This window comes from Xylocopa sonorina, chromosome 12, assembly GCF_050948175.1.
Source record: "Xylocopa sonorina isolate GNS202 chromosome 12, iyXylSono1_principal, whole genome shotgun sequence".
Taxonomy (NCBI): Eukaryota; Metazoa; Arthropoda; class Insecta; order Hymenoptera; family Apidae; genus Xylocopa; species Xylocopa sonorina.
The window spans coordinates 9,393,166-9,407,943 of record NC_135204.1 but is presented as its reverse complement, the minus strand read 5'-3'; the positions used below and the strand labels follow the sequence as shown (position 1 = coordinate 9,407,943).

At 36.7% G+C, this 14,778-nt stretch overlaps 1 protein-coding gene across 5 annotated transcripts; it reads right to left on the bottom strand.

Moving 5' to 3' along the window:
• Nucleotides 1-1,141: 1,141 nt before the first annotated feature.
• On the bottom strand, nt 1,142-14,602 carry Osbp (oxysterol binding protein). 5 transcript variants are annotated; one of them, XM_076905268.1, is made up of 12 exons: nt 14,461-14,602; nt 13,479-13,640; nt 11,371-11,436; nt 8,352-8,557; nt 6,498-6,748; nt 5,989-6,175; nt 4,119-4,399; nt 3,802-4,037; nt 3,431-3,707; nt 2,989-3,368; nt 2,653-2,873; nt 1,142-2,562 (listed from the first exon to the last, which is right to left on the bottom strand). In XM_076905268.1, the coding sequence occupies exons 1-12, from the start codon at nt 14,502-14,504 to the stop codon at nt 2,420-2,422; spliced, it is 2,454 nt and encodes an 817-aa protein (XP_076761383.1). In that variant the 5' UTR covers nt 14,505-14,602; the 3' UTR covers nt 1,142-2,419. The 5 variants fall into 5 exon arrangements, with proteins under 5 accessions (XP_076761383.1, XP_076761384.1, XP_076761385.1 ...); XM_076905269.1 differs by having other exon boundaries at nt 6,498-6,745; XM_076905270.1 differs by lacking the exon at nt 11,371-11,436.
• Between the last annotated feature and the right edge of the window lie 176 nt (nt 14,603-14,778).

The window sequence follows — 14,778 nt, the reverse complement described above, 5'->3', positions numbered from 1 at the left end:
AGAGTAAAAACGAACTAAAACGGTGTAGAACAACATTCCAGTGTGTTCCATCGAAGCGCGCGAAATATCAAATCAAAGATTTTCGTTAATGATACGTATAGATGGATTGATCACTGGGTTGTAATGAATCGTTCGGTAATAAACGTTACCCGTTCAAGATCGTTTTTAATTTGTTACAATAAATCGATACAATTTTTTTGTTTCATCGAACAAAAAGCTACTATTCTTTATCATATAATTGCACCATTTGTGCGATCAACGGGTATTACATAGGAGATATGCCAAAAGGCAAATTATTTGAATGCTACAAAGATATTCTCGGTTTTGTAGCGAAGCATTTTATATTTATCGTTCCACACGAATAGCTAATGTACAAGCACTATATAATCCAAACATCTGTTCTATCCGCCTTATTTTATATTTTCTTTAAATTATTTATTTTTTTATAGTTAATTTGTATTTATATGTATACAGATATATATCCGATTATAATCAACTATTAAAATTATAATACAGCCAAATACTTAATTATAACAATCATTGTAAACATTGGTTGTAAGCTAAGTGTCCCGTTCAATGTCGTCTTATACAGACTGAAATACATAGCTGTTAATATACAAATACTAGGAACGGAACAATTGTATGATGTGCTCATAAGAAGGATATACAAGGGGTTTTTTATTAATTATCATATGTACATACGAACATACATACATACCTACATACATACATACATGCCTACATACATACATACGGACGTACGTACGCAATCATACGCGTTCAATCTCGCGCTTGTACCTGTGTATGGATGTGTGCGTGTCTACATACTGTAGCTTGGAAAAAGGATTTTGGTTTCAATGAGTGTTAATGCTTTAAATTTAAGCGTTCCCTTAATAAAAAAAAATAAAAAAAAAAAAAAAATAAAAAAACAACTTATGAGCCCCTCAATATTTTAGACTTTAAATTCTCTTTACATTCCTTTTGTAATAATATCGATTATGATTTATAACAGTAGCTCGACGGAGTGTATAGTAATTAGACTGGCTGTGCAACCAGGCTATATTTCGTGGAACATTTAGAGTTTATGCCTGCACGGAAAATTGTAGAAATTTGGAAGCGTACCCGGTTTATACTAACTGTCTTTTCTTTCATCGCGTGTTGTTCTATTACAAATACGACTATCGTATGTATCATTCAAGATCGAGATCTCAACGTGCCGGATTCTCTCGTTGTTACGAACATTTCATTCGCAGGAACATTTCTCCCGTAACGGTGACAGATTGTCGTACCAGCGTAAACGAATGCCACCTCCTATCCAATTTTATGAAGATTAAGACGTGACAAACGAGTGAACAATCTGAGCACACCGCACGTATAAATAACCAATATGTAAAAATGTGTAGCCTATCATCAATATCAACTTCAAATAATTCAATAAGGCTTTAGATTCATTCAACGTGACTCTTCTCACTTCTGATTTATTCAGCAACGCTAGTAAAATTTTCCTCTAATTGTTTGTTTAAATTCATATTTTTTTAATATCCTCAGCACCGCGTCAAGCATCGAAAATACATTTTACAGTCTATGTAAGTACTTTCCGCGATGGATACGTAATAATTGTGGATTAGAAAGTTATGGCAATTTTTCGAAGTTGGTGTTATAGTCGATCTCTTTTGTTGGAACCTACGAATTAAGTTCCATTAAAAAAAAATTTAATTATACCTAAATTCGTCTGGAACAAGTTGCGAATACTGCAATAGCATTAAGTGGGTTCTCGTGTTCAACTTAAACTTTCAGTAACTATAGTTTTTAGTTTCTAGTGATTTAATGTTCTCATAATAAAAATCGTCGCTCTTATTGCTATTTCAGTTGGAAAACTGAGTTAACAAAATTCTCGCGATTTATTTGCTTATTAATATCTGGATTTTTCATGGAATATATTATTATACTATATGGTTAGTTTTAGTAATAGAACCTAATATAATTAATACAGGAAATTTTCAAATCTCATACAAAAATTGTATGCAAAGCGTTAACTGGGCCATGTGGATTGTATACGATAATATTCTAATGCTTTTTTAGAAAAGTAAGTAAATAATAGGGATGCATCGTGATATCAACAGATAGAAGGATGCGTAGGAGAATAGAAGTAATGACATACTACAAAAACGTTCGTTTCATGTGTCAGAATGCTAACTTTTTGACCGGTTGATTGGAAGATATAGTGACTAAATTAAATGTCACACCTAACAACCCGACTGTATCACGTCAGCGTATTTTTTGTATTTCTTTCTTCAAAAGCAGCAATCTTCACGAAAGTGATCGCTAAAAATCGACTATTTTCACTTTAAACAAATCCAAACGTTTCTGCTTCTTATATTGGAGGTCACAATATTAATTAGTATAATTATATAATAAACTAAAATATGTGTGGACATCGTGACCAATCACCTTTACTCTTACACTCCCAATATTCACCACCGTATACATAGCACAGACTGTCCGTGTAAGGATCCTGCTCTTTTTTAAACCATAATGGTTCATAAGTTTCAAATGGTAGACCTGATGTAAAATTAAATTACCAGTTAATAACGTGTTTAGATCTAAAACAAATTTTTCCTGAAATGATCAGAAGAATTATTAGGACAATACCTTGAGCAGCTGCTTTCTCGGCTTCGTGTTCCCGAGCACGTCGAGCAGATCTTTGTTTCTCCTCTAGTCGAAGTTTTTCTGCATTCGCTTCGTCCCATTCACCGTTTTCCATTAATCGCTGATCAGGCCTAAAGCGAGAATCAGTAGGGGCAATTCCTTCTTCAGGTTCATTAAGTTGACACGCTAACTCCGTGAAATTATAATACTTTTCGCTATCTGGACTATAAAAATGAAAACAATATGTATGTATATATACATATATATATACACACATATATATGGTGAGAAAAAATATGGAAGTGTTTACATAAATGATAACTCGACTGAATTACTTACGACGGCATGCGACGTTTCCAAGCAAGTATGTAAGGCCCTGTTTTGTATACCGGATTATCCGGAGTACCAGAGGTACTGATTACTGGAGCGATTTCTATCTTTGAGTCCCATGTACCCTGTACCACCCACTTAACCTCATTGCTCGAATTCATAACTATCCCCTTTACTTTACGCTGACTATCCCTCGAAAAGTATGAATAGGGCGTATACTTCAAATGGCACTTGATACCTTGTTTATGATTCACAATATCTGTATCACCGCTTTGATCGACCCATAATTTTCCTACTATGATATTGTGTACAGTAGTTGTGACTTTTCGCCATGTATAATGATGTTCACCGCCCTCCATTTCCAAATGAGCAGTTCCTAATGGTATTACCTATAATACACATTTAAAATGTTTGCAAATAAGTCATTTCGCAAATGAATTATGAAACTTACTTGCAGGTATTTGCCACGGAATTTCGACGCCATTGTAAACTCTTGCCAACAACGCCATTTCCGGCCCTCGCAATGTTGTGCTAACATTGGGGGGTGATGAGACACTTGTTCTGAAATCGCGCGCCATCCTAAGTCATCAACGCGATCGCATTCATACGTTTCACCTAACAAAGGATTGAAAGGCTTGCCAGTTCTGGAAGCAGTTGTAGAATAGCTAGATATAGTAAATGCAGCTACATAAGCCATTTGTTCGTAGCTATCTGTACATTCTGCTGCCCTGCAAGAGATAACACATATGCACTTTTAAATTTTACATTTTCACTGATATAGTATATGTGTTAAAATTTAATAAATATTGAACTAAAGCGTACCTGTCAAGAATATCAGCATATTCATAATCTTCCGTAAGCCGCTGAAGCATACTAAGTGGCTCGGAAAAGTTTACAGGCATTGGAATTTTTGACAAATCTTTGCCAATGCAATTTTTCATAATACTCCATAAATTTAACTGATAATTTGGTTTATCGGGTACCCTGGTTCTTCGTTTCCGTTTAGAACCTATTACCCCGGTGCTGCCACTGCTGCCATTGTTGGATTCCCAATTTGTCTGTTACAAAATACCAAAATCAGAAACAATTAAAAACACAAGAGATCAAAGAGGGTTAAGCAACAGATAAGATATGCATACAATGTCCAGATTGTTGGTATTAGCAGTAGTAGTTGGAGTTACTACTATAGAATCGGTCACAATACGAAAGGAGTTTGCAGCAGCAGTGTCTGACACAGGCAAAGGTGTTTGATCTCCTTCTGAGCTAGAACCATCATCGCTACCTTGGGAATCAGTTCTATCTCTTGAATTGTTTGTTGGTACACCAGGTATACTCAATGTAAATGTGTCAGATTCTTGTGCATCATAATACTCTACATTATCTTCTTCGTCTTCTGATGGAGAAGTAGTGACTGTTGTATCTAAAAAAGGAAAAAAAAAAGAAAACAATATGATAATCGAAATTTTGCTTAGCATGCATAACGCGAATAATTCAATAAAGCGACTAAACGTACATATATACACGTAAAGCTAAATGAGATTTAACTGATCAATGAGATACAGTTCAATTCAATTACAATCTTAGAGGAAAGTATTAAAAATGAAAACTACTGAAGTACTTTTCACGTGTTATTAGTCAGTCTTGGTTGTTACGATTAACAGATAAAACGCGCGTGTACACGAACACAAGCACAAGCGAAAGCTATCATTTATGAGTTACGCAATGGAACGTATATTTCGCGCCAAATGGAAGGTATTAACGTAAAAGGATAAGAAATTTTGATTCAACCTATATAACCGCACATGCCACAGCTCAAATTTCTTTCACTTGTCTGTTTCGAAATATCTCTTCAACCCTTCCCCTGTTCTTATTACTTTGTGTCGTTCCCCTTCCTAACCGATTGAATCGTGGTATGACAACTGCCGCTGCCATTAAGTTGCACCGTCCTCTATTCTCCCCCCTCCCTCCCAATCTTGGTCCACACCTGCAGTACTGGTTAAAGTAACGAATAATGAATCACTAAAGGTACCCGTGTACAGTGAGATGTATAAATCTTTTTCTGAAGCAAACTAAAATGTGTACCACGCATTAGGTTATGTGTTTGGCGCTCTCATGTACTCGGTCCTTACTAAAACTCGTTTACAGCTCCTGATCATTTATGAACTTTTCTCTTTAGCTCCGTGTAACTATCGGTTTAGCATCTTTTCGTTGATCCTCTTGAAAGCACAATCGTCGAGAGCTTCGACTAAAAGTTTATCACATTGAATTTAACTGTAGAATCGTGGTAAAAAAAAGTGTCACAAGAAGAAACGACTTGTACGAAACGGAAATTTACAAGGCCACCTGAGTCCGATTAAGAACACCAAACTTGAGAGAAATGAAAGCACACCCGTGCGTGTATATCTACACATATATACATGTACACACAAGTTCTGTATACATTATTGTAGAATATACTGCACGTCTTGCATGCATAGATTGTGTAAACTATACATATAAGTCCAAACAGCATTCAAAGCAGGTTAGGAGTTTCGCGGCTGCCATCTGGTTAGAGAGCCATAAAACAGACGAAGGCGCGAAAACTTGAATGCACGTGTCATGTAACAAAGCATGTCAAAGAAAGCGATTATGTGTGAAGTAAAGGTAAATATATAGCTGTGCATTTTCATCTAGTGAATACAGCATTCTTCACCCAATAGACGACAACGAATACCAACCAACTTAACAGCAAACATACGCACAACGTGTGTGACCACATGTATTTAACATACACTTCCATTAGAATCTCAGTTACTGTTACAATGTTAAAAAGATCCGTACAGCACAAACAGAGCATTGTATTGCAGACAATGTACAGCGGTAGAAGCTTGACACAGCGTGAACAATAAAGCTCGAGTTCGTCTTTTCTTAGCGTAACCATACACAAAAGCAGGGCGCAGTGTTGCATGGAGATACTAATTACATCACTACCAATTGCATTAATATAAAAAAGAATGTGAATCAAATTACGCGAAGGTCTGTGCCCCCCAGTTGGAGCAGCCGAGGCGTGTTGCGCCGCCTCTTCCAAGTGAGAGTGCTGCCTAGCCAATTGTTCGACCATTTTCTCTATTCGCACCTTCTGGTCGCGTTCGTGTTGCAGCATCTTCTTCCACTTTGGTTCCTGTTGTTGCGCTAATTGCAAGTAGTCGTTGCTTGTCTGAAATCATAATTGATCCTGTTTTTCTGCTCCACCGACATATATTGTTAACATCAATGGACAACGGATTAATGAACGCCACAATATGTTCTTTGCAGTACATAATTTTGTTGTAAATAATATTCGGTAATATTTTTATAAATCAGCAATGCCAGATATACTGGATTACTAAGCTATAATTATCTAGAAACTCTTTTAAACAACAATGTTTAGACGAGAAAGCAACATAGTCGGCTCTGCGCAGCGAATGGGCTAATTTTACACATCGTTGGTCAGAAATTTTCGTGTGTATATTAGTCTTAACGATGGCCTTTCAACTTACAGTAACCATAACACTGGCAGCCATACGAAATACCGTGGCCCGTTCGTTGACTGTCTTTATTTTAGCCGCTAATTCGGGCGACGGAGGTTCCAACGCTTCGAGCTCGTTCAAAGCCCGTTGAAGAATTGTCCCTTTCTTGATTAATAAATCGTTACAGGCCTGCAAGTCTTCTAGGCGTTGCGACAGGTCTTTGACAGAGACCTGCTCTGGTTTTTGATTGTCATTATCCTGGAATTCCTCCTCCTCCTCTTCTGAAACAAGTTCCATTCTACATAATATAACTGTTTTAACATTTTCCGTTGAAAGTTTAGTTTTCAAATAAAATGAAACCACACATGTTCCGCTAAGAATAACATATAGTCTTCCATTGTCTGATACTTAAATGAAAGATAACATAACTCTGACTCAATATCACGTAAAGGCATTTTGTACAACAAGACACTTAATTCAGTGATTGAGCTAATTTGCTTTGAGTCATGACTTATAGGCTGTAGATAACGCATTGTGACCAACCTTAAAAATATAAATACTTATGGATATATTATTTATTACAACAACAAAAATGGAAAAAGTACAACGCTGTGTTCTCTCTTCTTTCATTTCGCTTATCATTTAAACTACCTTCTACGTTATCTTTCGTCGCTTCGTTTACTTGTGTAGAAAGATCGAAGCATCGGGAAATATTTAATTTTATTAGTGTTCGAAAAGATGAATATACAAAATAACTTTGACATTCTACTGCGAACAATTTCCCGTTTCCTATGCAGAAACCAATTACTTCTCGAACACTGTCGGCTTAATTCAGTAGCCTTATTAACTGCGCCTGTCATGAAACAAAGTACAGTTCATTTTTAGCGACGGTAATTACCACAAAAATATTCATGTCACATAAAAGTATATTTGAGCGTATCTTTTGATGCAAAATAAAACTATATTGAAAATATAAATTTAAATCGTGATCGACATTTATGTCATTATGTAATTACACCACATGTCGCTTGAACCATCATTCATCTAACACCGCGTAAAAAAATGTCCATACCGCGTTTGAATAGCGTACGTGTTAGCAGAGTTGCTATGGACAATTGCCTTTAATGCTATTTTATATGGCTTGCAAACTGTTAACAGGTCCATTGGTTCAAGATAGCAATTGATTACTGTTAAGAATTCGCAGCGAGTAAATTGTACAGAGAGAAAGAGAGAGAGAGAGAGAGAGAGAGAGAGAGAGAGAGAGAGAGAGAGAGAGAGAGAGAGAGAAAGAGAGAATCAGCCTTGTAAAATTCTAGACCGGAATCGGTTGTTGAAGCTTTTAATAAGTTGTCAGGACCGTTCGTAACCGACTAATACTGTCTCGAAATCTAATATACCCAATAAAAACCACCTACCGCTTGATCAGACTAATAAGTACGACCAACGTTGTCGTCGAATAGTATTCCTCATTTTTCTCATCTTCGACAAATGCCTCCAATTCTATTTCAATGCAGTTAATGAAATTAACACTTTTAGTGACAGCTGACACGTCGCATAGACGTCTACTCCACGACAACCCATGAGTATGCTTGCGTCATGCGTTGTTGTCGCAAAAATGTAAATACTGTTACTGAAAGAGTTTCCTAGGTCTTCGAGAACCTTGCTTACGAATAAGTTAGAGAGCATTGAATAATACCGTTGATAAATCTGCGAATATTATTAATCTTTGGATCGTAGTGCAAGAGGTCCCCCTCTGCTCAAACAAATGGTACCCTTCCGTATAATTAAGGGTTAACCAACGTGGCAAGTACACCCGATACTTGCTGTTCAACCAATGAAAAATGCGCGATATAAAATGGATGATCTCTTTTTCTTGATACAGACCAGATTCCATTGCCTGGATGGCCTTGGCCTTTGCCAACTCGAGGGCCGTGACCCATTGCTGACGCTCTACCTCCGTCGCTGCCTTGATATGGAAGGTTTGCGTGCCACCGTTGCTCACGACGAACGTGCATGCGTCCACGGTGTGTATTAAGGCCCCGTGCAAGGATATTGTGCCACGGCACGTGTGTGACATCTCCGCAGGATTTCTAAACAGAGAAGAGAAATAGCGACAGTTCCGCGGGCAGACTTTTCACTCGCTGGAGAACCGGATGGCACAGAGAAAGACAGACGGTTCAGGCGCGAGCTGCAGGTTTATCCAAGCCCAATGAAGAAAAAAAGAGGCTTCCGGTTTGCTCACCCACCTTCCCTCCCCACGACACGCACTCACCCTCACCCCAACCGGAAAATATGAATTACATGTGGATAATTAGATTACAAATATGCCCGAAGTTACACATGTTACCATGAAAGCGATTTATCGTGATTAGACTGCGTATGTTTATGCAAATTCGTATTCACAATTGTTGACGAAATTAAAACAGAGGCATGCCCTGTCGTCTGTGTCTAGATCAAACCTGTTCATCAAAAATTGCTGTGCCATAAAATTAGGAAATCCATGTACGACCATTTGATCATAGAAATACAATCCGAGCAGAGATTTGTTTCATCCTTGGTTAATAGATCCAAATTCTACTGTGCTTTCGCACGTTTAAACTTCTTCAAAAATGTATAAACATCCACAATTTAATCAGAATTTCTCGATATCTCTCTTTCTCTATCCCTTTTCTATAAATCTTGATAATATTCAATCGTACATGCGGACTTAATCTGAAACAAAGCAAAAGCTCAAGTATAAGAAGAATGTTTCAAAGATCAAGTATATGAACAGACCCGATAGGGCTATTCGAATTTGCGCGAATCATAGATATCGATGCATCTTCTACTTGATTGGTGTAACGAACTCTATTATTTAGTACATGTATATACAGGAACCTGGTTCCAGCTGGTGATTAATCGCAACCGCAATTCTCTCGCGACAGTTTCACGAAATCGTCGGTGATTTCGTAAAACCAGCAGGGACAAGGTACTTTCACCGTAACATGTGTATACCGTGGCGAATTAAATGAGCACACGACGGTCTGCGTTAATCTGTGACATTATGGCGTGAATACGTTAACCTCTTTGGAGCACTGCAGTTTCACCGTGTGATCGCCTATGTACGTGTCTGAGACACATACTTGAACGATATAAAATATCGAGCTCTCATAACAAAACTATCGCTCAGTCTCTGTAGAACGAAAATATTTGTATCGAACGTATTCATTTCCAGACTGGCATGCGACAATAATATTCAATTAGAGTCTCAGGTCGAGACCACCGTGCTTCAAAGTGTTAAGGCCGTAAGAAACGAAGTTTGTGTAGAAAATTAGCAAGGATCGATTAATTCTTCTCCAAGCAGTCCCACTACCATTTTTTACGATTGCACGTCACCGTTACTTTCTTTCCATTCTTCTTTTTTTTTATTTTCCTACACGCAATCTACACTGACAGAAAGTGGAGCCCAGCACATAGTGTAACGTGGTGAACAGAGATGAAAGAAAAAAGAGAATGTACAATGCTCGAGAGTCGGTTTGATGATTGAAAGAAGGGGAACAGATAGCTCGCGGATCGTGTCATGCACTTTAGGGTCAGTGGAATTAAATCTAACACGCAAGGGATCGAAACGACTTTGTACGCGATGAAACAGTAATCATAGTCATGCTAACGCGTTCAGAAATTATTATTGCATATTGTCCGCATAGATCTTTTGTTTCTTTTTTTTTCTTTCTGTTAAAGTATTTTTCTTCTCCAAGAATCGATTACAAACAACTGAAGTAGATTCTTCTGTCTGGCTTTTTATCACGAAACTAATCAAACGATATATCTTAATTGTGTGTGTTTTATTCCTACGTGAGATACATGTACGTATAACAAGTCGAAGTTTATCGATTGCAGAGAATTCCCTTGGATTCGATGGATAGGTGGGGTGTAATGTAGGTATAAAAACGTATAAACACAAATTGTGTGTATAAATGAGACATCCATGGAACGTAACAAGACAGAGCTCAAAAGAAAAAAATTTATGGAAAGCGAAAATTTTTAATCGTCGTTCTAAGCGAAACGAGCAAAATGACCGAATGAAACGACTCAAATTCATATGCCTTTACTAACTCAGACTTAGAAAAGAATGAAATATTTTTTTACGGCCAAAAAGAATTCCCATAAGATAGTAAATTCAGTTATCGATAGATCGCATTCTAATTAGAATTGCAAATTTTGCTGTCGCGTATAAAACGTAAAATTAATTCATTTCGACGAATTCGCGATAATTGCAGCAACGATGATTAACCAGCTGCATAAATAGTTATGCTTTCCTTTTTTTTTCGTAAAGTATTTGAATTAAAATCATCATTCGTTAATACCAGCTGATCTATTCGCGCTATAATTATTTCTTGGAACATTCCCAACGAGCCAGTAAAAGCTTTACACGATCTGCGAAAACCTTCAGGATACATCCTAAACGTAACTGGAACTACTAATAAATTGAAGCGGTGTGTGTTTTACATAGCGGTAAACATATATGCACGAATATATATGTACACACAGAACACAAAAAATATATAACTTTTTTGTCATCTTTTAATGCAACTTGCAAGATTGAATTTAAAAAAGGGGGGGGGGGGTGGATAAAAAAAATGGGGTGCGGAAAATCAATTTATAAATTAGATATCAAAGTAGGAAAAGGTAAGAAGTGGGTAGGAAGCAAGTAAAATTATCTGGGACGTTAAGAGTACTGTATTAATAATATGTAGCTCTAATATATATATATATCAAAAATATATAAATATATATATGTATATAACATGACAAGTGTAATGAAATGAGAATGAAACTCCAACATCGTCTTTGTCTGTTTTAATTAATAGTTGGAATCAAAGAAGAGTCGGAATGTTTCGGCTTTTTCAATAATTTTACTTACTCGGAGGCTCTGCCAGCCTTCCGCTTGCGTCGTGTTGATATCTTTGGCCCCCCTGTTGGTTCAGCCCTAAACAGTCCATAAAACAAATAGACCCCGTTCACATTGTGTAATATTGTATCAAAAGCGGTATTTTTCTTTTTTTTTTTTTACTGTTTTTAAGGAAAATAATGTATCTCTGTCGCCGTTTATTCTCGCGATGTTCACCACTCTATCGTACACATTTTACTTTCTTCCTCCTTTCTTTCATATTTATTTCGTTGTTTGCTCTTTTTATTTAATTTATTGCTTCTTTTGCATAGCAATAGTGCAACCACCACGTTCGTGCGTTGCGTGTACATACAGAACGGTCGACAATCATTGGTACACAATTTCAGGAACGATTATACAAGCAAAGATAAGATGGAAATAAAGAATACGAGAATTGTTTCTAAGATTTCATTTTCCAGAAAAATTCTTCTCGAAACTGGATCCTCAAACGTAATTTTGTTACTCTTAATTTTTGTCTTATTTTGTTCCTTCTTTCCAGAATCAAGCTTTGAATTTTTTACCAACGATTGACGCACACCTGGTACATTGTGCGAAAAGCATATCAATGTCGCGTAATTTGAGATTCGTGTAAAAATAAAAATTTACAGGACATATTCTGTGTTTTTTGCGATTTGGAAAGGCATTGCAAACTCAAATCACACAACTGTGCCAAGCGGAAAATTAAAAGAAGACCTCTAGGCATTGCATGTTGTCAGGGGAACGCGGATGTTCTAAATATAAAGAAACGGAATAGTGGAATAGTTTCGGACGTATATATGTATACGTTTATGTTCATTTGAATTATCGCACCTCTATCCACAATCGGTAACTGTACGATCGGAAGACCGGAAAAGAATGGTTCGGAACATTACTGCACGCGACAAACAATGATTTAACAAAATTTCGCGGTTCCATGATATTATCACGAACTACTAAATGAAAGTAAACGCGAGATCAATCTACGATCTTGTTGTTACTGAAAAAAAAAACGAATAATATATAGAAGGCAAATATGCAATAAATTTTCTCTGATGCGTGTGACAATGTAAGCGAGTATATATGTATATACAAAATGTTGTGGTCTTGTGACCAATCGATGTTCCTTCAAATGCTTTCTCTAATCATTTATTTATGCAAATTTTATCACGTTCTGCGGCACATACATGCTCAGGATGTGTTGCACAGACTAAAATGGGCAAGTATGGAATATATAAATATGAGTTTTGGTACAATAACTATGATTAGAAATTCAGTTAAGTATACTTGGACAAACCATATTCGATAATATTCATGACTGAGCCCTGCATTGGCTGCTTATATACATGCAACTTCAAACTGTTAAAAATTTATTTTGTTTGTTGTGCTCCTAATGCAAACTGCTTAAGGCACTGACCAGAATCGTCACAAGCACGATTCAAGACTATGTTATATATGTAATCCAAAGCTGTTCCCTGCATTTTCTCCATTTAATTATATGATCGTAAGCTAAACTTAATGTTATTATATATATGTACAGTGGTTGAAAAATATACTCATACATAGTAAACTTCCAATTTCTTTTGAGACTACTTTTCCCAGAATATTTTCAAAATATATAAAAATTTTAATTTGGTACTGTTCAGAAAGAATACTGTTGATAAAATGCTTTACGAGTAATTTCTTTCGACCACCATACCCATCTAACAGATGGCACAATAAGGTTATACATATAATTATCATTCTGTTGATATTATACTTTAATTCAGAAATTGGAAGTGTCATACGTATGAGAAAATAGAGAAGCTCAGATATATTTATAGTATAATATATATGTTTGAAGCACAATATGTATGAACATAATAATTAAAGAAAAAAAAAAGAGGAACAGCTCCATACAGTATCTGAGTGAATTTTTTCCATGATAATCATTACTACTATCATATGATCGGAAAAACGGCAAGATTACAAAATAAAATCATTGAAGAGAATATTTTATAATTTTGTATGCTACATAATCGCATCGGTTTTCTTTAGAGCGATTTTTAATAGACGATTAAAAGTGAAATAATTAACACGATAAGTACTAACACGTAAGAAACTACCTGTAATACGACAGTAGGCCATTTGACAGGACGAACCATCTTCGTTGGTAACCTTTTAAATAATTAGTCCATTTAAAGAGCCAGCCTTTCATCTCCTGCGTACCATGCTGAGCCTTTGGGTCGCCCATTTTAGCGTACGTTGCGTGTTCACACGCGTTTCTCCTGAAATTACAATGCACTCGAATATCTACGTACACATCACCCGTATCGTACGGCCACCATTTTGATATCTCTCTAGCCCACAGACTTGTGCGCTCTTAGATCGAAATTCTAACTTATACACACACTGTTCGCAACACACCAGCAGCGATACCAACAGATTCGGCTGTGTCTTTTAAAAGCACGATATTCGGGAACAGAGAGTATGGATCCTCCTTGCGCACAGCGTGGTAAACCCGCCACGTTCTCCCAGTGACGGTGCCTAACCTTTATTACCCAAGTTACCTACATAAACGCATGGTATTTGTGTGTACAAATACATGCAAATTTGATTACGGGTAATCTGTGATTTTGCAGATTTCCTGCTGTTTTTACTCTCTGTCCCTGTTTCCTTCTTCATTCTCACGATAAAAAAAAAACGACGTCAATTGGACATAACATGAACAAAAACAGCAATAAACGTATTTGACTATGAAAGTTAGCACGACGAATTTCAAGATATAAATAATGGCAATACATTTGCTTTTAGTACACACATGTCGGTTTGCCTTTGTATCGTTTAGAATTGTGTCAAACCAGGGCCCGAGTTGACAGAAAGTTACTAGTTTCCGCGAAAACGAGAGGAATCGTCCAGAGTCGCTGTCATTCTTGACGTTTCCCCATTGATCTTATATAGAAAAGCAAAGTTCTATACATGTCACATGCGTAACAACCCTAGTGGACAATGCCAAACGTAGAACGTGTGTAAATCTCGACAACCATTTAATGTCACGATATAGATTTATTATGAGACATGGAATAAACGAGATTCTTTTTTACGTACTTTTTGAAACGAACAGGCCAACGAAAATACGCTCGTTCTGTCATTTGGCAAAATTTGTGTACGGTCTGCTCGAATTGATACTCCCGCTTGAGAGAAATGTCATGAAGAAGCACTCGGTACACTCTTCGATTAGATGCTTGATACTGACCATTATCTCCAAACGAAACCAAGCTCTTAATTTATCTGGGTAGATCACACAACGTAAGAAGTACTCAAGTGCCTCTTCGTTCAACCATACGAAGAATATACTGCCGATTTCAATGTATTAATAACTATGTGGTCATCTTACATGTTTGCAGCGTATATATACGAATCACG

Bases quoted from the DNA above. Each gene is read 5' to 3' on its own strand.
- Osbp (XM_076905268.1), bottom strand. From the start codon at position 14,504: ATGACAGAACGAGCGTATTTTCGTTGGCCTGTTCGTTTCAAAAA. The intron at 13,641-14,460 runs GTACGTAAAAAA...TTGTAATTTCAG, and splicing joins TGGCCTGTTCGTTTCAAAAA to GAGAAACGCGTGTGAACACG. The intron at 4,038-4,118 runs GTATGCATATCT...ATTTTGTAACAG, and splicing joins ATACCAACAATCTGGACATT to ACAAATTGGGAATCCAACAA.